Source organism: Lithobates pipiens, unplaced genomic scaffold, assembly GCF_037356315.1.
Source record: "Lithobates pipiens isolate NorthernLeopardFrog02 unplaced genomic scaffold, aLitPip1_a1.2 Scaffold_3, whole genome shotgun sequence".
Lineage (NCBI taxonomy): Eukaryota > Metazoa > Chordata > Amphibia > Anura > Ranidae > Lithobates > Lithobates pipiens.
The window spans coordinates 269,592,642-269,613,457 of NW_027507790.1; the positions used below are offsets into that span (position 1 = coordinate 269,592,642).

At 51.8% G+C, this 20,816-nt stretch overlaps 1 protein-coding gene across 5 annotated transcripts in view; it reads left to right on the plus strand.

Moving 5' to 3' along the window:
• Positions 1 to 995: 995 nt before the first annotated feature.
• The window catches only part of UNC13B (unc-13 homolog B), a 626,059-nt gene continuing 606,238 nt past the window's right edge, over positions 996 to 20,816 (plus strand). For 2 of the 5 annotated variants that reach the window (XM_077463167.1, XM_077463166.1), the window contains exons 1-2: positions 998 to 2,131; positions 6,928 to 7,005. In XM_077463167.1, coding sequence (XP_077319293.1) covers positions 6,984 to 7,005 — 22 coding nt within the window. In that variant the 5' untranslated portion in view covers positions 998 to 2,131; positions 6,928 to 6,983. Of the gene's footprint in view, positions 2,132 to 6,927; positions 7,006 to 20,816 lie in introns of all 5 variants that reach the window. The other 3 variants (XM_077463165.1, XM_077463168.1, XM_077463171.1) reach the window with 3 other exon arrangements.

A 20,816-nucleotide genomic window follows, 5' to 3' on the forward strand; every position in this document is an offset into this window, starting at 1 on the left:
TCTTTGGGCACCAAAATTGTAATGGGCGATAGGATGATGAAGTGGTCTTCACGTCCTACATGCTTCCCTCCTCGGGTGCCAAAATTGTAAGGAGAGGTAGGGTGACCGGTCGTCATCACATTCTCCATGTTTCTCTCCTTGTTAGGGGCCAGAATTGTAAGGGGAGGTAGGGAGGTGGGATAATTGTCACGTCCTCCATTCTTCCCATCTCGTTGGGTGCCAAAATTGTAAGGAGAGGTAGGGTGATGGTCACGTCCTCCATGTTTCCCTCCTCTTTGGAAGGGGAGATAGGGTGATGGAGTGGTCAGGAACTTCTTTTGGGTATCGGGGAATCTCACGGTTTGGTTTGTGCGATTTTTGGGGTGCCGTTGAACGTAAACGGCATCGCAAGTGCGTCCTGTGTTTTGCAGCCGTTAGGAAATCTGCAGACGGAATTGCGGCGATTCCACCTGCGTTCCGGAACGCTTCTAGGTGTGAACAGAGCCTATCTCTTCCTCCTCCGTACCTGTATACAGGGGGAGGGCCCTGGCGGTGCAGATCTGCACCTGTTGCTATGAGAGACGGATCACTTGCAGGAGGCTATATGACGGCAGCCTGCTAGGGAAACCCCCGTTACACTTGGTAACCAATTGTGTATGAAACTATGAACTCCTGTGCTGTTATCTTCCTACTCTAATGTGTAGCAGTGACTATGTGTGCTGATTAGAGCATTACACCCCTTCAGTGACTTCACACCGGAGAGTGAGGCGGGGAGCGCAGACATCTGAGGAAAAGTAGTCCCTCCTCAGGTGAGCGGCGGACTCATCCCTTACTCTTTACCGTACAGGTGCGCTCCGCCCCGCGCAGGGATACGAGGTGTGTCCGCTGAAGCCGCTCACGACTCAGCCCCGAAACCCCGCCCGTCTTGACAGACAACCACGCCCCTTTCTCTCCTACTGGCTGATGTCCCCAGCTCCACGTCAATCATCCCTGTCACCTGTGCGGTGTCCGCCCCCTCCAGTCCCTGGCACGGTCCGGCCTCCCCCTCTGCCGCTGTGGGATGGGTCGGGCCGTCCCCTGGGGCTACTGGAGGTGAGCTGAACCATGCGGGGAGGAGGGGGGGAGTGTGTGAGTATGGGGGAGGAGCCGGGCGCTCCGCTCACTCCTCAGTCTGGTTGTTCTGTGCGGTGTGCACCTGCTGGCAGCGCCGGGAGAGGAGGGAACTTCTCCGGGATACTTTACCGGGGACTCCTCCAGACCCTCTCCGGACCGGGAACCGCCTCCAATCTTTCTCCGGGCTGGGGACCGCCCTCTGATCGGCTATGGACTGAGCACCCTCCGGATCCCGGACTGAGCACCCTCCGGATCCTCCTCTGGGCTCAGCACCCCTCTAATTCCGGGCTTCTGGGGGCTCAGCACTCTTCTAAACCTCCTCTACACTCAACACCCCGAAAATCCTGCTCTGCTGACACAAGAAACCCCCCAAAACCTGCACTGCTCCGGACATTGCACCCCTCTAAATCCACAACGTCTCCGGACATTGCACCCCTCCAAATCCACAACGTCTCCGGACCGAGCACCCCTCTAAATCCACAACGTCTCCGGACCGAGCACCCCTCTAAATCCACAACGTCTCCGGACCGAGCACCCCTCTAAATCCACAACGTCTCCGGACCGAGCACCCCTCTAAATCCACAACGTCTCCGGACCGAGCACCCCTCTAAATCCACAACGTCTCCGGACCGAGCACCCCTCTAAATCCTCAACTTCTCTGGACCGAGCACCCCTCTAAATCCACAACTTCTCTGGACCGAGCACCCCTCTAAATCCTCAACAACTCCTCTGGACCGAGCACCCCTCTAAATCCACAACGTCTCCGGACCGAGCACCCCTCTAAATCCACAACGTCTCCGGACCGAGCACCCCTCTAAATCCTCAACTTCTCTGGACCGAGCACCCCTCTAAATCCACAACTTCTCTGGACCGAGCACCCCTCTAAATCCTCAACTCCTCCGGACCGAGCACCCCTCTAAATCTTGCACTGCTTTGAACCAGACACCCCCACTAATCTTGCACTGTTCTGGACCGAGCACCCCTTGAAAACCTCAGCAGCTATGGATTGAGCACCTATCCAAATCCTGCACCACTCCAGGTACTGCACCCCCCTGCTGTGACCTGTCCTGTATCTGCACCCCCCCTGCTGTGACCTGTGCTTTATCTACACCCCCCCCCCCGCTGTAACCTGTCCTGTATCTGAACCCCCCCCCCCCCCCCGCTGTCACCAGTCCTGTATTCTTGGGGCCCCCCCCCTGTCACCTGGCTTGTATTCTCCTACCCCCCCGCTGTCACCTGTCCTGTATTCTCCCCCCCTGCTGCCACCTGTCCTGTATTCTCCCCCCCTGCTGCCACCTGTCCTGTATTCTCCCCCCCCCCTGCTGCCACCTGTCCTGTATTCTCCCCCCCCCCTGCTGCCACCTGTCCTGTATTCCCCCCCCCTGCTGTCACATGTCCTGTATTCCCCCCCCTGCTGTCACATGTCCTGTATTCCCCCCCCGCTGTCACATGTCCTGTATTCCCCCCCCGCTGTCACATGTCCTGTATTCCCCCCCCCCGCTGTCACATGTCCTGTATTCCCCCCCCCCCCGCTGTCACCTGTCCTGTATTCCCCCCCGCTGTCACCTGTCCTGTATTCCCCCCCCGCTGTCACCTGTCCTGTATTCCCCCCCCCCCGCTGTCACCTGTCCTGTATTCCCCCCCCCCCGCTGTCACCTGTCCTGTATTCCCCCCCCCCCCCGCTGTCACCTGTCCTGTATTCCCCCCCCCCCCGCTGTCACCTGTCCTGTATTCCCCCCCCCCCCCCCCGCTGTCACCTGTCCTGTATTCCCCCCCCCCCCCCGCTGTCACCTGTCCTGTATTCCCCCCCCCCCCCCCGCTGTCACCTGTCCTGTATTCCCCCCCCCCCCGCGTCACCTGTCCTGTATTCCCCCCCCCCGCTGTCACCTGTCCTGTATTCCCCCCCGCTGTCACCTGTCCTGTATTCCCCCCCCCCCCCGCTGTCACCTGTCCTGTATTCCCCCCCCCCCGCTGTCACCTGTCCTGTATTCCCCCCCCCCCCCGCTGTCACCTGTCCTGTATTCCCCCCCCCCCCCCGCTGTCACCTGTCCTGTATTCCCCCCCCCCCCCCCCGCTGTCACCTGTCCTGTATTCCCCCCCCCCCGCGTCACCTGTCCTGTATTCCCCCCCCCCCTGCTGTCACCTGTCCTGTATTCCCCCCCCCCCCCCCCTGCTGTCACCTGTCCTGTATTTCCCCCCCCCCCCCCGCTGTCACCTGCCCTGTATCCCCCCCCCCCCCCCCCTGCTGTCACCTGCCCTGTATTCCCCCCCCCCCCTGCTGTCACCTGCCCTGTATTCCCCCCCCCCCCTGCTGTCACCTGCCCTGTATTCCCCCCCCCCCGCCCCTGCTGTCACCTGTCCTGTATTCCCCCCCCCCCCTGCTGTCACCTGTTCTGTATTCCCCCCCCCCCCTGCTGTCACCTGTCCTGTATTCCCCCCCCCCCCTGCTGTCACCTGTCCTGTATTCCCCCCCCCCCTGCTGTCACCTGTCCTGTATTCCCCCCCCCCCCCCCTGCTGTCACCTGTCCTGTATTCCCCCCCCCCCCCCTGCTGTCACCTGTCCTGTATTCCCCCCCCCCCCCCTGCTGTCACCTGTCCTGTATTCCCCCCCCCCCCGCCCCTGCTGTCACCTGTCCTGTATTCCTCCCCCCCGCCCCTGCTGTCACCTGTCCTGTATTCCCCCCCCCCTGCTGTCACCTGTCCTGTATTCCCCCCCCCCCTGCTGTCACCTGTCCTGTATTCCCCCCCCCCCCCCTGCTGTCACCTGTCCTGTATTCCCCCCCCCCCCCCCTGCTGTCACCTGTCCTGTATTCCCCCCCCCCCCTGCTGTCACCTGTCCTGTATTCCCCCCCCCCCCTGCTGTCACCTGTCCTGTTTCCCCCCCCCCTGCTGTCACCTGTCCTGTTTCCCCCCCCCCCCTGCTGTCACCTGTCCTGTATCCCCCCCCCCCCTGCTGTCACCTGTCCTGTATCCCCCCCCCCCCCCGCTGTCACCTGTCCTGTATTCTCTCCCCCCCCTTGCTGTCACCTGTCCTGTATTCTCTCCCCCCCCCCTTGCTGTCACCTGTCCTGTATTCTCTCCCCCCCCCCTTGCTGCCACCTGTCCTGTATTCTCCCCCCCCCCCCTTGCTGCCACCTGTCCTGTATTCTCTCCCCCCCCCTTGCTGTCACCTGTCCTGTATTCTCTCCCCCCCCCTTGCTGTCACCTGTCCTGTATTCTCTCCCCCCCCCTTGCTGTCACCTGTCCTGTATTCTCTCCCCCCCCCTTGCTGTCACCTGTCCTGTATTCTCTCCCCCCCTGCTGTCACCTGTCCTGTATTCTCTCCCCCCCTTGCTGTCAACTGTCCTGTATTCCCCCCCCCCCTTGCTGTCACCTGTCCTGTATTCCCTCCCCCCTTGCTGTCACCTGTCCTGTATTCTCTCTCCCCCCCCCCCCCCCTGCTGTCACCTGTCCTGTATCTGCATCCACCTCATACCTGTTCTGCACTCCTCTTCCCTGACTTCGTCTATTGACTGGCTCTGATAAATCCCCACCAGATCCCCACCAGATCCTGCACCCCCATCAACTGGTCTTGCATCCATCGTCTCTCCATCTTACCTGTGCGGCTCTCCAAGCTCCTCCCCCTCTCATTCTTCTGATATTCACCACCCCGATCCCCACCAGATCCCCACCAGATCCTGCACTCCTGTCACCTGCCGATTTTATTACTGGGATTTATATAGATGACAAATTACACTGCACTTTACATATTGTACCTTCACATCAGTCCCTCCTCTGTACAGACCCCCCCCCCCCGCTACCTCTACTAATACCCCCTTGTCCTTCCTCTGTACGGACCCCCGATACCTCTACTAATACCCCCTTGTCCTTCCTCTGTACAGACCCCCCCCCCCCGCTACCTCTACCAATACCCCCTTGTCCTTCCTCTGTACGGACCCCCGATACCTCTACTAATACCCCCTTGTCCTTCCTCTGTACAGACCCCCCCCCCCGCTACCTCTACCAATACCCCCTTGTCCTTCCTCTGTACGGACCCCCGATACCTCTACTAATACCCCTGTGTCCTTCCTTTGTACGGACCCCCGATACCTCTACTAATACCCCCGTGTCCTTCCTTTGTACGGACCCCCGATACCTCTACTAATACCCCCGTGTCCTTCCTCTGTACGGACCCCCGATACCTCTACTAATACCCCCGTGTCCTTCCTTTGTACGGACCCCCGATACCTCTACTAATACCCCCGTGTCCTTCCTCTGTACGGACCCCCGATACCTCTACTAATACCCCCGTGTCCTTCCTCTGTACGGACCCCCGATACCTCTACTAATAACCCCGTGTCCTTCCTCTGTACGGACCCCCGATACCTCTACTAATACCCCCGTGTCCTTCCTCTGTACGGACCCCCGATACCTCTACTAATACCCCCGTGTCCTTCCTCTGTACGGACCCCCGATACCTCTACTAATACCCCCGTGTCCTTCCTCTGTACGGACCCCCGATACCTCTACTAATACCCCCTTGTCCTTCCTCTGTACGGACCCCCGATACCTCTGCTAATACCCCTGTGTTCTTCCTCTGTACGGACCCCCGATACCTCTGCTAATACCCCTGTGTCCTTCCTCTGTACAGACTCCCCAACCCCACACCACACTACCCCTTCTAATACCACTGTGTCTGTCTGTACAGACCCCTGTACTTCCTCTACTAATACCCCTGTGTCCCTCCTCTGTATGGACCCCTGTACTTCTTCCTCTTCTGTTACCCCTATGACATGTCACCCACCTGCCCCTGTCCAGGTCCCCCCTTCTATCCTTCTCTCCGTGTCCCATCTGCATCAGAAACTTCTTCATACACATCCCATTATTCAGTTATTATTCCCGCTCTACATTGCCTCCATTCTCTTCTCCTCTCCTCTCCTCTCCTCCTTCACCTGGCTTTTTATTAACCCCTTCCTTGCTTTCTGCTGGTACTTTACTATTCTCTGCTGGTTCACAACACACAATGCTGCTGATCACTGCCATTCATCATTGTTCTTCTCCATTCCGTTCTCCTTTTATTGACCGCTTCCTGCGCCCCTCCGCCCAGCAGACCCTCCACCCACGCCCCGAAGACCCTCCACACCCCCTTCACCGCGCATCGGGTCACTCTTCATGGGACTGGCTGTCCCTTTTTATTCTTAATACTTTTTAATAAGTTGTTCCCCCCCATTGTGTACCCTTCATTTCTCTCTGTCATTCTGAGAGCTGGTCATCCTGTAGCCTGTCCACTTTTCTTCACCCTCCTTTTCTCACTCCGTCCTTTCTCTTGGTCTCTTCCACCCCCCCTCTGCTCTCCCCACTCAGTTGTAGTTCTCTCCCCGCTCTGTGGTCGGGTTGCCCCTCTGCTCTGCCCGCTCTGTGGTCGGGTTGCCCCTCTGCTCTGCCCGCTCTGTGGTCGGGTTGCCCCTCTGCTCTGCCCGCTCTGTGGTCGGGTTGCCCCTCTGCTCTGCCCGCTCTGTGGTCGGGTTGCCCCTCTGCTCTGCCCGCTCTGTGGTCGGGTTGCCCCTCTGCTCTGCCCGCTCTGTGGTCGGGTTGGCCCCTCTGCTCTGCCCGCTCTGTGGTCGGGTTGGCCCCTCTGCTCTGCCCGCTCTGTGGTCGGGTTGGCCCCTCTGCTCTGCCCGCTCTTCTCAGTTGTCAGGTTGCCCCCCCAGCTTGGTTCTTCACCTCTCTATTCTCCTCACTCTTCTCTGTGTTTCTCCTCCTTCCTGCTCTCCCTGTTTTGTGTAATTCTTCTCCTAGTGCCTTGTGACTTGGAGGTCACTTCCATCTATTAACCCCCAATTTGTTCTTCCTCAGGACTGCCCTATTCGCCTCATGCCCTCCCACCGAGTGACTCCCCCCAGACGGAGGCCATGTCTCTTCTGTGTGTGCGAGGTGAGTGCCCCACTTTACCCCCATCCTACCCTCTTCCTTCCCTTTATTCCCATCTTCTAGGAAGACCTTCCTGTGCTCCGGATTATTGTAATGAATCTCTGTCCAGCGTTTGGCTTTTTTAGTTTGCTGAGGGGGATCAGAGTGACGCTTCTTATGGAATTTTCTATGAAATGTTGTTTTCCGACATGCTTTTGAAAATGCTGTCTCTGGATTTTCTCATTTTGGTGGCTGACCTGGAAGGTTTGCTGTGATCGTGGCAGCGAGTTGAATGGCATTTCCAGAAGTAGAAGTCGGCTTCGGGAGTCAGTGTTCTCCAAATAGTTTCTATAATATCCCCCCCCCCCCCCCCATAAACCTGTACGGAGAAAAGTGGGTGAATGCATTGTGTAGGCCAACGGTCTCCATACTGCGGCCCAGGGGCCAGATGTGGCCCTTTGCTTGCTTTTATCCAGCCCTTGGGCCACAATTCCTCCCACTGACCCCAAAGATGGGGACCACAATCCCCCCCCCCACTGACCTCAAAGATAGGGGCCACATTCCCCCCCCCCCACTGACCTCAAAGATAGGGGCCACAATCCCCCCCCCCCACTGACCTCAAAGATAGGGGCCACAATTCCCCCCCCCCCCACTGACCTCAAAGATAGGGGCCACAATTCCCCCCCCCCCACTGACCTCAAAGATAGGGGCCACAATTCCCCCCCCCCCCCCACTGACCTCAAAGATAGGGGCCACAATTCCCCCCCCCCCCCCCCACTGACCTCAAAGATAGGGGCCACAATTCCCCCCCCCCCACTGACCTCAAAGATGGGGACCACAATCCCCCCCCCCCCACTGACCTCAAAGATAGGGCCATAATTCCCCCCCCCCCCCCCCCACTGACCTCAAAGATAGGGGCCATAATTCCCCCCCCCCCCCACTGACCTCAAAGATAGGGGCCACAATTCCCCCCCCCCCACTGACCTCAAAGATAGGGGCCACAATTCCCCCCCCCCCCCACTGACCTCAAAGATAGGGGCCACAATTCCCCCCCCCCCCCACTGACCTCAAAGATAGGGGCCACAATCCCCCCCCCCCCCCACACTGCCCTCAAAGATGGGGCCACAATCCCCCCCCCCCCCCCCCCACTCCCATTGGAAACAGTCTGGTCCTCCTAAAGTCTGAAGGACAGTAAGCAGGCCCCCTGATGAGAAGTTTGGGCGCCCTGGTCTAGGTGGTATCTGATGCTCGGAGAGGGAGCCGGTTTCCTGTAGTGTTTTGAGAAGGAACGTCGGCTATGGAAGGCTCTCAGATAAAGTATGCTGGTGAAGTTGATTTGCTCTGAGCGGCGTGACTGCATTTTTTTGGGTGAAAAGAAAATCTGCAGCGGTGTCATTGCATGGATGTCTGTGAGGTGACGTTTCTTGTTGATGCGTTTTGTTTTGGGTGTGGAGTTCCCTACTTTGTAGTGGACAGCCTAAGAATTGGGCGGCATTGTGGAGCGCCTCCGCCCTCATTTCCTTCTGTCCGCCCGCAGCCGCCGGATCATTAGAGATCATCCATGCCGCACTCTATACCCGAGTCACAGGGCTGGGGGAGTTCAGCGGTAGTAAGGGGCGGAAGACGTGACCGGTCGGGGTCAGTCCACCCAGAACGCATAGTTTACTTATAACTGCAGTCCGGCATGTCGGCCCGGTTCATATATGTCCTGATGGTCCCAAAGTGAGATCTTCTGTCCATTGTTCCCGACAATGTTCTTGTCCACCCGGGGTTTTCTTTAGTGTCCCCGACCACTTTTGTGTGTTTTTTAGCTACTCCTGTTTAAATTATTCAAAATGTAAAATCCAGCAGGGATGGTGGGCACAGCAGATGTACAGACCTGGGAACTTGGCACAGGGATGGTGGGAACCCCTCATAATGTGCACAGCAGATGTACAGACCTGGGAACTTGGCACAGGGATGGTGGGAACCCCTCATAATGGGCACAGCAGATGTACAGACCTGGGAACTCGGCACAGGGATGGTGGCAACCCCTCATAATGGGCACAGTAGATGTACAGACCTGGGAACTCTATACAGGGATGGTGGCAACCCCTCATAATGGGCACAGCAGGTGTACAGACCTGGGAACTTGGCACAGGGATGGTGGGAACCCCTCATAAAGGGCACAACAGATGTACAGACCTGGGAACTCGGCACAGGGATGGTGGGAACCCCTCATAAAGTGTACAGCAGATGTACAGACCTGGGAACTCGGCACAGGGATGGTGGCAACCCCTCATAATGGGCACAGCAGATGTACAGACCTGGGAACTCGGCACAGGGATGGTGGCAACCCCTCATAAAGGGCACAACAGATGTACAGACCTGGGAACTCGGCACAGGGATGGTGGCAACCCCTCATAATGGGCACAGCAGATGTACAGACCTGGGAACTCGGCACAGGGATGGTGGCAACCCCTCTATAATGGGCACAGCAGATGTACAGACCTGGGAACTCGGCACAAGGATGGTGGCAACCCCTCATAATTGGTACAGCAGATGTACAGACCTGGGAACTTGGCACAGGGATGGTGGCAACCCCTCATAATTGGTACAGCAGATGTACAGACCTGGGAACTCGGCACAAGGATGGTGGCAACCCCTCATAATTGGTACAGCAGATGTACAGACCTGGGAACTCGGCACAGGGATGGTGGGAACCCCTCATAATTGGCACAGCAGATGTACAGACCTGGGAACTCTATACAGGGATGGTGGCAACCCCTCATAATTGGCACAGCAGATGTACAGACCTGGGAACTCGGCACAGGGATGGTGGCAACCCCTCATAATGGGCACAACAGGTGTACAGACCTGGGAACTTGGCACAGGGATGGTGGGAACCCCTCATAAAGTGTACAGCAGATGTACAGACCTGGGAACTCAGCACAGGGATGGTGGGAACCCCTCATAATGGGCACAGCAGATGTATAGACCTGGGAACTCAGCACAGGGATGGTAGGAACCGCTCATAATGGGCACATCAAGTGTGCCTGTGCATCTTTTGTTCACCAGTTCAGGTGCGATTCGGGTCTGAATTTTAGCCTGAATTCGCACCTGAAACGGACCCAAAGTCACACCAGACCCCTTTTTTAATCAGGACCACCTCAGTCACGTGTGAACCGGCTCCATTGAGAGCCCACCATGTGAATTGGATGCATGGAAACCCGTATTCAGATTGCATATGTGTGGACCTGGCCTCAATGGTGTTAAAAATGGTGCTGTTGTCATCTGGGTAAACCAGAAATGTCAGATTACCACGTCTGCATTACCATAGCGGAGCATCAATCATAGCAGATTTGAGCTTTGTTTGGCTCTATGAGACACTGGCCGGTCGTTTGGCTCTGCTGGTGGGACAGGAGACTAGTGATTAGTTAGCCACTATGATTGCTTTTACAAGAGTACCAGGATGATGCCTGCAGCTGCGCCCTTTTGGGCGCAGGGCGCCTGAATTTCTGCGGTGCCGGGGATGTTTTTGAAGCACCTCATTAGAACCATAGGCTCTAATAGGCTTCAAAAAAGGTGACCTGCGAGCGCCATGCTGGGTGTGTTAGAAAAGCTAATGAATATTCGCTTTCCTAACACTAAACCGCCTCTTCGCCAATCAGGTACTTGGATCTGTTACTCGTCGCCTGATTGGCTCAAACGACAGGCAATGTGATTGGACGCCAGGTGTCCAGTCATAGCTGAGGATGGGAAGAGAGGACGGGAGAAGTCATCGAGGAGCTGTCCCAGCGAGACGGGTAAGTACAGATGGCGGGGGGGGGCACAGTGGGGCCAATTGATGTGTGTTGTGTTTTTTTTTTTTTTTTTCCAGAATTTTTCAGTTTGTTTGCGCCACCACCCAAAAAATATTGAGAACCAACTGCCATAGACTCGTGTGCTTGAAGCTACGCAGCTATAATTCAACAAAATGATACATTTGTACCGGGAAGTGCACCTCCCAGTGGCAACTTGGACCCAAAATGAGGGCAAAAGGATTGAGCATACCAAGATATTCACATATCTGTAGGAAAAATGGCGCCCCGAACGGAGACAGGTAAATGGGGTGGGAAGAAGAATAGAAGGGAAGTGGAAGAATAGGAGGTCATCATGAAAGGTACAAATAGAGGATGAAATGTCCTTTTGTACTGAAGGAGAAGAAGGGGTATTAAAAAGAGAAAAATATCACCTCTCGCCCAGGGAAGGGGACCGAGTTCAGGAGGTCAGCCAGGTTGGGAGACTTCTTGAAGATAAACATCCGTGTACACAAAGTGTTGCCACGGTCTCCAGGTGTCACGGAAGTTCTCCTCCTTGTGCAAAGTAGCAGTGAGGTCCTTCATGTCCCTAAGTTCATTCACTTTGGACACGGTTTGCCTTTTGAATAGAATTAGTATAGGAAGAGTCTACCAACTCTATCAATCTTGATGACTTTTTAATTAGTCTAGGTTAGTTCTACGTGTTTTATGGGGTTGAGGTCAGGACTCTGTGCAGGCCAGTCGAGTTCCTCCACCCCAAACTTCATCCATGTCTTTATGGACCTTGCTTTGTGCACTGGTGTGCAGTCATGTTGGGACAGGAAGGGGCCGTCCCCAAACTGTTACCACAAATTTGGGAGCATGAAATTGTCCAAAATATCTTGGTATGTTGACGCCTTAAGAGATCCCTTCACTGGAACTAAGAGGCCAAGCCCAACCCCTGAAAAACCACTCCACACCATAATACCCCCTCCACCAAATGATTTGGACCAGTGCACAGACCAGTGGGGCGGAGGAACTTGACTGGCCTGCACAGAGTCCTGACCTCAACCCAACAGAACACCTCTTTAAGAGGAATTTGAGCGGAGACTGTGAGCCAGGCCTTCTCATCCAACATCAGTGCCTTACCCCACAAATGAGCTTCTGGAAGAATGGTCAAATGATCCCATAAACACACTCCTAAACCTTGTGGATGGCCTTCCCAGAAGAGTTGAAGCTGCTATAGCTGCAAAGGGTGGGTCAACTCAATATTGAACCCTACAGACTAAGACTGGGATGCCATTAAAGTTTGTGTGTGTGTAAAGGCAGGTGTCCCAATACATACATACATACATACATACATACATACATACATACATACATACATACATACATACATACAGCATCCCAATACTTTTGGTAATAAAAAGTCGCTCGCTCTCTCGTCTGTCACATTCGCCCATTATTTAACCGGGTCACTAGAACATTCGCTGTTTTTACATTGCAGTGAGCATAACGTACACTTTCTGTTTAAATCCCAGTCACCAATGTAGGAAATTGTAGGTAAAAGCACACATCAAAAATTTTGAACATTTACGAGGTCCTTCCTTCCTTGGTGTACCAGTTGTCCCCCCTTCCACTCAGTTGAGCTTTAAGAATCTTCTTTACCTTTTGCACAGTTTGCATGACGTGTCACATTATACAGCATGACTTTCGGAAAAGCCATTTTATTTAAAGAGGAAGTAGACCCTGATGGATTTACTTCCTCTTTCATTCCCTGCAAAGGCAAAGCATAATGGACTACTGTGCATCGCATAGTAGCTCATTATGTGTCACTTACCTGACACAGGAGCCAGCGAAGTCACCGCTGTCCCCTGTAGTCCGGAGCCTCCATCTTCTCGGCGGGTCTCGCTGCTCCACCGCTGTCATTCGGCGAAGCCGCGATGACGTCACTCCCGCGCATGCGCACTGGAGCCAACACGCGCGGCATCTTCGTCGTTGACAATGCCGCGCTCAGTGCGCCTGCGCGACGCTGTCTACGGCGCATGTGCCGTAGACAGCGGTGCCTGTCTTTCGGCAAATATCTCCTAAATCGTATAGGTTTGGGAGATATTTCTTGGACCTACAGGTAAGTCTTAATCTAGGCTTACCTGTAGGTCAAAGTGTGTTGTAAGGGTTTACAACCACTTTAAGAGTCATCCCTGAGCTCCAGTCAGTGACTTTGCCTAGGCTGAAATGATGTCATCAGTCTGCTACAGGCAGGAGGAAACATTTCCTCAGTCTCCCCCTTCCCCCCCCTCCAGAGATCACTGTGTACTTTGTAAGAAGTCACAAGGTGAGAGGCTACAGCAGGGGCTGATCTGTGATCCTACAACAAGGCACGACTCCGAGCCGCTGCGCATGCAGCACCCGGCAACTCCCAGACTGTAACAAGGCGTCTATACTCCAGCTGAGCTCGTCCGGCTCAATAATCCATATTATCCGGCAAGAATGAATGGAGACACGCTCAAACTGTCCGCTGCTACGTGTTTAAAAAAAAAAAAAAAAAAAAAGCTTCAGCTGGGGGAGTACAATACCCGCTAACGCGTTTTACCCGCCTATGGGCTTATTAATTTATCTCTTGCTGGATGATTGGGTCTTTTTCTTTTTGTTTTTTTCTTTTTTCCCCGAATTCTTTTCTTTTTTTTATTTATTTATTTATTTATTTTTTAAAGTATCCAGCATACACAGAGCAATAAATCACATTAGAGACAGATACATGCGTCAAGTGACCCCAGGGAGGTCCTGAACTAACCGGAAATCCAATATCCGTTCTTGTTAGGATGAAGGCCATTTTTCCGGGGAAAAACACCCGGCAATAACAAAATTGACTCCGTTCACATCTAAGCATTGCTATTTTTCAGGCATTTTTGTGCAGGCTTTTTGATGCTAAAAAGGTCACCAATGTAAAAGGATTAAAACGCCTGTAATCTGCCAAAAAAAAAAGAAAGAGCTCAAGTACTTTTTTTGAGCGACGGACGTAGTGCTTTAGGCTCAGATGTGAACAGGGGCCATTTCAACGAATGGGATTTGTCTTTGTTGGCCGTTTTTTAGAGTCAAATATGTTTTTATCGTGTTTAACAGGATAAAATGGCATAACATAGGTAAGGAGAAGATTTTCAGTACAGAAGGCAATACGATGCAAGTCTCGTATCTAGTGATCTAGTGCGCTTAAGGATACAGTCCAGTGGGGCTGTACGACCATAGCAATCTCTCAGGACGAGGCGGTTGAATCCGTTTCCTATTGCAGTTATGAGAGTTGGGGAGTAAGACATCTGTGTATTGGGTAAGAAGACATAGAAATGGGGGGGGGGTATTGGCAGGGACAGAGAGATTGGGAGGGGGGGGGGGGAAGTGGTAGGCGTAGTGAAGGAGAGGTTAAAAGGGGTTGAGCAGATCCTGGTGCAACAAACCTGTAAGATGGGGTCAGGAGGTGCGTCCTGATTGCCTATGGTGGTGCCAACATTGCTTTCAGGGAGTCCGAGGTAGAGTATTTGATCCAAGTGAGCCATAGGATTTTAAATTTGTCGAAGGTGTCATTTTTTAGGGCTATCATCTCTTCCATACGCGTAATGTTGTTGACCATTGAGACCCATGAGGACAAAGAGTGGTAGTGGTTTTCCAGAAACCATCTCTTCCATGCACGTAATGTTGTTGACCACCGAGACCCACGAGGACAAGGGGTGGAGTGGTAGTGGTTTTCCAGAATGGGGAGATGATTTTGTATGACAGCTGACAGGAAAAAGCTTAGCAAGGTAGGGTTTTTTTTTGTTTTTGTTTTTGGGAGGCTATGGAGCCAGGGAGCATAGATAATCTCTGGGGTGGGTGTCAGTGGCCAATCATATAGACTGCTATATATGGTGAAAACCTGTGACCAGAGGGGCTGTATGGCCTTACAGAGCCACCAGATGTAGAGGTAGCTTCTCTCCGCCGAGCCTCATCTCCAACACGAGGGAGGTACGGATGGGAACATTTTGTGTAGAGATTGAGGTTCCCTGTACCATCTGGAGAGGAGTGTAAAGTTCTTTTCCTGGGTATCGTAGGAAATGGAGCATGTGTGTGTGAAGTGGGATGGCTTTTCCCAGTTGACTATAGAGTTCCCTTCCCAGGTCCATGGACCACGTCCTGGTATAAGAGGGGGGTTTGTTGGCCGTTTTTAGGGCTGAGGCCTAGAGCGGAAAAATGCACAGATGTGAACGGAGCCTAAAGTGGGGTGGGGGGGGGGGGTCACCTCTTTGGATTAGGTTGTTGGTGCCACCATGAATGCCCAGGATAAAGCATTTTTCACATTAAATCAAGTGAAAGGATAAGGTAAGGCTAGAGAGGGAATCCTTCTTTCTTTTCTATCCTTCCTTCTCTCTCTTTTTCTGTCCTTCCCCTCTCTTTTATGTTCTTTTCTTTTTGTTTTTGTTTCTTTTTTTTTTTTTTCTTTTTCTATCCTTCCTTCTCTGCACTTAGAGGAGGCACCTTTTTAATATTAGGACACTTACCTGTCCAGGGAGCCCAGGATGTCGGCACCGCAGCCTATCTTCGGATCAGCTGTCGGGTGCAGCCACTGCTATTCCTGGTAAGGCAACCCGGCAGTGAAGCCTTTTGGTTCCCTACCGCGCATGCACCCTGCGCTTTTTAATTGGTCCTGGGGCGTAGAAAGGAAGGGGGGGACGAACTTCTGGGAGATCGAGCAGAGGGCCAGTCTCCTGGAAGTGGGGAATGGCATCTGTCAAAAAACGGGTACTTTTTTTTTTTTTCCCCTCTCCCCTGAAAGGTGTCAAATGTGGCACTGGAGGGGGGACAAATACGCGAGAGTTCCCCTTTTTGAGGGGAACTCCGCTTTAAACTGTTAGCTGCACGAAGATCTGCATGTGAGAAACTGCTTCTGCTAGGAGAATACCTCTAATGCGTTTTCACCCTCCCACTGACTTATTGTAGAGGTGGCCTCTACCGCCTACCAGTTGATTGGGGTGGGTCTTTGTTAGACATTTGTGGACACCATCAAATCCTGTGTCATCTCTGTGCTAGCGTCTCAGTCTGGGAAGTAGATGCTGATCTTGGATGATACCGGAACAAATAAAGTGCCGTCTTTCTGTAGTGGAATGCAGATGGAAGGCATCGTCGGGAGAAGTACTGTGATCTCTATGAGAAGTAATATCAGACTAGGTCTGACAGTCTTCCCAATGGACTTTTGGTGGAGTTCCAAACAAACGGACTTGCCCACGCGTGACCAGAAAGTCCGTTTATTTTGAACGCGATGACGTAAGACGGGACTAAAAAAGGAAGTTCAGTAGCCAATAGCTGCCCTTGCGTCGTATTTGGTCCGTTGGACCAGCATACGCGGTTTTCCCGATAGGAATGGAGTCAGTCGGACAGATTTGAAACATGTTCTATTTCTAGGTCCGTCTGATTTATTTATTTATTTTTAATATGAAAAATGATTGGATTAGCCCACACACGTTCGGATTGTCATCGGACCTGGTCTGCCGGAAAGTCCGGTCGCGTGTACACGGCATTACACTTGCACATTAGTTACGAAGCATCCATGGGCCTGATGATGTCTATCTGATGACAGATCCACTTCGGTTTCATCTGTACGGTGAAGGATTTGGCTATAAATGCCTAATGGTGGCAAATTCATTGTGAGAGCTGCAGGTAGACTTACAGGACCGACAACGGGGGGCTAGAAGGGGTGCATGGGACAAACATTCTTGAAGACCATTCTTTGCAGAGCCACAGAATGGAGAAACGGATGGCTCTGGGCCAGACGATTGTGAAGTGGAATGCGTCGCACACAGATGGCGTTATTGTAAGATAAAAGATTAGGTCCAATAATAGATGGAGACTTGCGCCTTCCACCCAGTTCGGTACATCAAGTGTATACAACACGTGGCCTACCAACCGTCTGAAGGCAACCCACCGTTGCTAGTCTTGTGCTTGGGTCCTTCAGAAATAGTGACACCAATGCTGGTGGCTATTTCCATCGCTGACACCAGTGATTGGGGGGGGGGGGGGGGGCTATTGCGGCCACTGCCCCCAATGATGGGTTAGGATTGTAGACACTGATACCAATGCTGGGGGTTATTGCAGCCACTTACACCAATGCCGGGGGGCTATTATTTTCACCACTAACACCAATGCTGAGGGCTATTATTTCCACCACTGACACCAATGCTGAAGGCTATTATTTGCACCACTAGCACCAATGCTGAAGGCTATTATTTCCACCACTGACACCAATGCTGAAGGCTATTATTTCCACCACTAACACCAATGCTGAAGGCTATTATTTCCACCACTGACACCAATGCTGAAGGCTATTATTTCCACCACTGACACCAATGCGGAAGGCTATTATTTCCACCACTGACACCAATGCTGAAGGCTATTATTTCCACCACTGACACCAATGCTGAAGGCTATTATTTCCACCACTGACACCAATGCTGAAGGCTATTATTTCCACCACTAACACCAATGCTGAAGGCTATTATTTCCACCACTGACACCAATGCTGAAGGCTATTATTTCCATCACTGACACCAATGCTGAAGGCTATTATTTCCACCACTGACACCAATGCTGAAGGCTATTATTTCCACCACTGACACCAATGCTGAAGGCTATTATTTCCACCACTGACACCAATGCTGAAGGCTATTATTTCCACCACTGACACCAATGCTGAAGGCTATTATTTCCACCACTGACACCAATGCTGAAGGCTATTATTTCCACCACTGACACCAATGCTGAAGGCTATTATTTCCACCACTGACACCAATGCTGAAGGCTATTATTTCCACCACTGACACCAATGCTGAAGGCTATTATTTCCACCACTGACACCAATGCTGAAGGCTATTATTTCCACCACTGACACCAATGCTGAAGGCTATTATTTCCACCACTAACACCAATGCTGAAGGCTATTATTTCCACCGCTGACACCAATGCTGAAGGCTATTATTTCCACCGCTGACACCAATGCTGAAGGCTATTATTTCCACCGCTGACACCAATGCTGAAGGCTATTATTTCCACCGCTGACACCAATGCTGAAGGCTATTATTTCCACCGCTGACACCAATGCTGAAGGCTATTATTTCCACCGCTGACACCAATGCTGAAGGCTATTATTTCCACCGCTGACACCAATGCTGAAGGCTATTATTTCCACCGCTGACACCAATGCTGAAGGCTATTATTTCCACCGCTGACACCAATGCTGAAGGCTATTATTTCCACCGCTGACACCAATGCTGAAGGCTATTATTTCCACCGCTGACACCAATGCTGGGGCGGCTATTGTGACCACTAAAATCAATACTGGGGCGGTTATTGTGACCACTGACGCAAATGATTGGGGTTATTACAGCCACTGGCACCAATGCTGGGGGCTATTATTTCCACCGCTGACGCCAATGCTGGCGGCTATTGCGACCACTGACGTCAATGATGGTTAGGATTGTGGACACTGATATCAGTACTGGTGGTTATTATTTCGGCCACGGACCCCAATCATGATTTAATTGCAACAAAATACAACTTGCCGAAAATCTTTGGGTGTTGAGTTGTGCTGCAGCCCTTTCCCTAACTTGAGGCAATGCACCTAATGGCAGGGAACCATGCTGCTGTTGTACAGCCCCCTGGAAGTGTCGGGGACTGCACCAGAGGACCTCCAGTATTTGACGTAGACCACCACTGCTCTGCATGGTCTGAACCATCATTCTGTGTGGGCGGGGCTTGACTCAGTGAACAAGTCGCCTTTTATGGGGCTATTTCTAAAGAAACAACAATGTCCGTTTTTCTCTTTTCTCTTACTTTTCTCCTGCCCCTTGTTGGTGCAAACAAACTAAAAAATTCTGTAAAAAAAAAAAAAAACGTGCAGCCTTTGTGCCCATCATGTGCAGCCTTTGTGCCCATCATGTGCAGCCTCTGTTACAGTAAGTGCCTCTGATTATTGTCTTTCCAGGGCGAAAAAACTCCCCTTTCTTCCCCATACTAATGCTCGGTTTGAGCTCCAGCAAGTTGTCTTCACCACGTCTAGATTGCTAAATGCATTGAGTTGCTGCCATGTGATTGGTGGATTAGCAATTCATGTTACTGAGCAATTAAACAGGTGTACCTAATAAAGTGGCCGTCGTGTGTGTATCCTCCTAGAGTTCCGCTTTAAGGGGGATGTTTTGGTGAATTCTCCAAATGTTCTCATAATTGGTGTGCTGAAGGTTTGTGTCGCCTCATTAGGCTGGAGAAAAGAGTCTTCAACATTCCTGCCCTCCCACTCGGGTCATTATGTTTATTACCCCGGCGGATATGACTTTTTTGTTTTGTTGCCGGTCGCTTGTTCTAGAAGTGTGCTCTGCGTATTGAGAGCTGTCAGCCGCACTCCTCTAATTGGACGGTACCGGCGGTGTGGAAAAGGTGAAGGCTCCCTTCTTGGTTTTGGGGGGGGGGGGGGGGGGCTCCACGTGGAGTCATTAACCTTGTTGTTTCCAGAAATAGCCGTTTTGGAATGTTCCTCCTGGCTCTCACGATGGAAACCGTTAAAAACGCACCCTGCGGTGATGGCTGCTCCAGGCTGATTAAAGGAGGTGGTCGCCAAGTGCTACGGTGGAGATGACCGGATCACAGCGGGCAAAGAGAAATGCACGCTGTTCCTGAAAATACCAGGGTTATGGCAGCTAGCTGCTGCTGCCATAACGATATTTGGCATCAAAGTACTGACTTAAGGCGATCTGCGTGAAATGGTTAAAGAGCAACTGAAACACATTAGCCCTTTTTTATTTTTTATTTTTTTTAGACGGTAGTAAAAAAATTCTTTCCTTCTTTTCTTCTTTTTTCTTTTCTTCCTTTTTTCTCTTCTTCCTTCTTTTTGTCCTCCTTTTTATTTTTATTTTTTCTTTCTTCCTTTCTTTTTCTTCCTTCCTTTTTTTTTCTTTTTCTTCCTCCTTTTTTTTTCTTTTTCTTCCTTCTTTTTTTTTCTTTTTCTTCCTTCCTTTTTTTTCTTTTTCTTCCTTCCTTCCTTCCTTCCTTCCTTTTTTTTTTTCTTCCTTCCTTCCTTCCTTCCTTCCTTCCTTCCTTCCTTCCTTCCTTTTTTTTTCTTCCTTCCTTCCTTCCTTCCTTCCTTCCTTCCTTCCTTTTTTTTCTTCCTTCTTTTTCATTTCTTCCTGTTATTTTTATTTTTTCCGTTTCTTCCCTTTTGCTCTTTTGTTCCTTTTTTCCTCTTTTTTTTTTTTTTCTTTTCTTCTTTTTCTTCCTCTTTTTTTCTTTTCTTCTTCCTTTTTCTTTTCTTTCCTTCCTTTTTGCGCAAAAAACAAACACGCAGAGGATATCAAATGGCATAAAAAAAAGCTGTCCTTGTGGGAAAGAACGGACATAATTTTTATCTGGGTACAGTGCCGCATGACCGCACTTTTGTCAATTAAAATAACGACGGTGCCGTGTCGCCAAAAATGACCTGGTAGTGAAGGGGGTTAATATATAATAATCTCTCTATTAAAAAAAATAAAAGTCAGTTTCGGTCAAGTGCATCCTGAATTTTTTTGCTTTCGGCACCAACATTTTAATTTCAGTGGGGCCACTAGGTTCTGCTATGAGGAATTCTGATTGGATGCCAGGGAGATGCCGAATGAAACTCGCGGTTTTGGATGTGAATAGCGTGTGGCAGGGAATGGGGAGTAATCCTGGGAATTGTGCGGAGATAAAAAGCAGCGTTTTGTGTCCCTTTCTTTCCATTTAAAGACATTTAATCCTCTTATCTGCGGGAGCTCTGAGCCGCTGTCCTAGAACCCCCCCGACCTTCTATCTGCTTACAGAGTCCTCTGTGCCTGGACGGGGCCCGCTCTGCCCCAGGCTGATACATGGTGACCAGTGCAGGAAGTGTGCGCGCTGCTGTCACCGATTTACAGCAAACCCGGCCAGGACAAGGACTGAATCGTAGTCCTACTGGTCTCCATTCAGAGTCGGTAAAGCTGCAGACACGAGTTTCTGTTAGTGGCAGGGCAATGATCTGTGAATGTTCATCGCCGTCTGTACGGCCCTGTC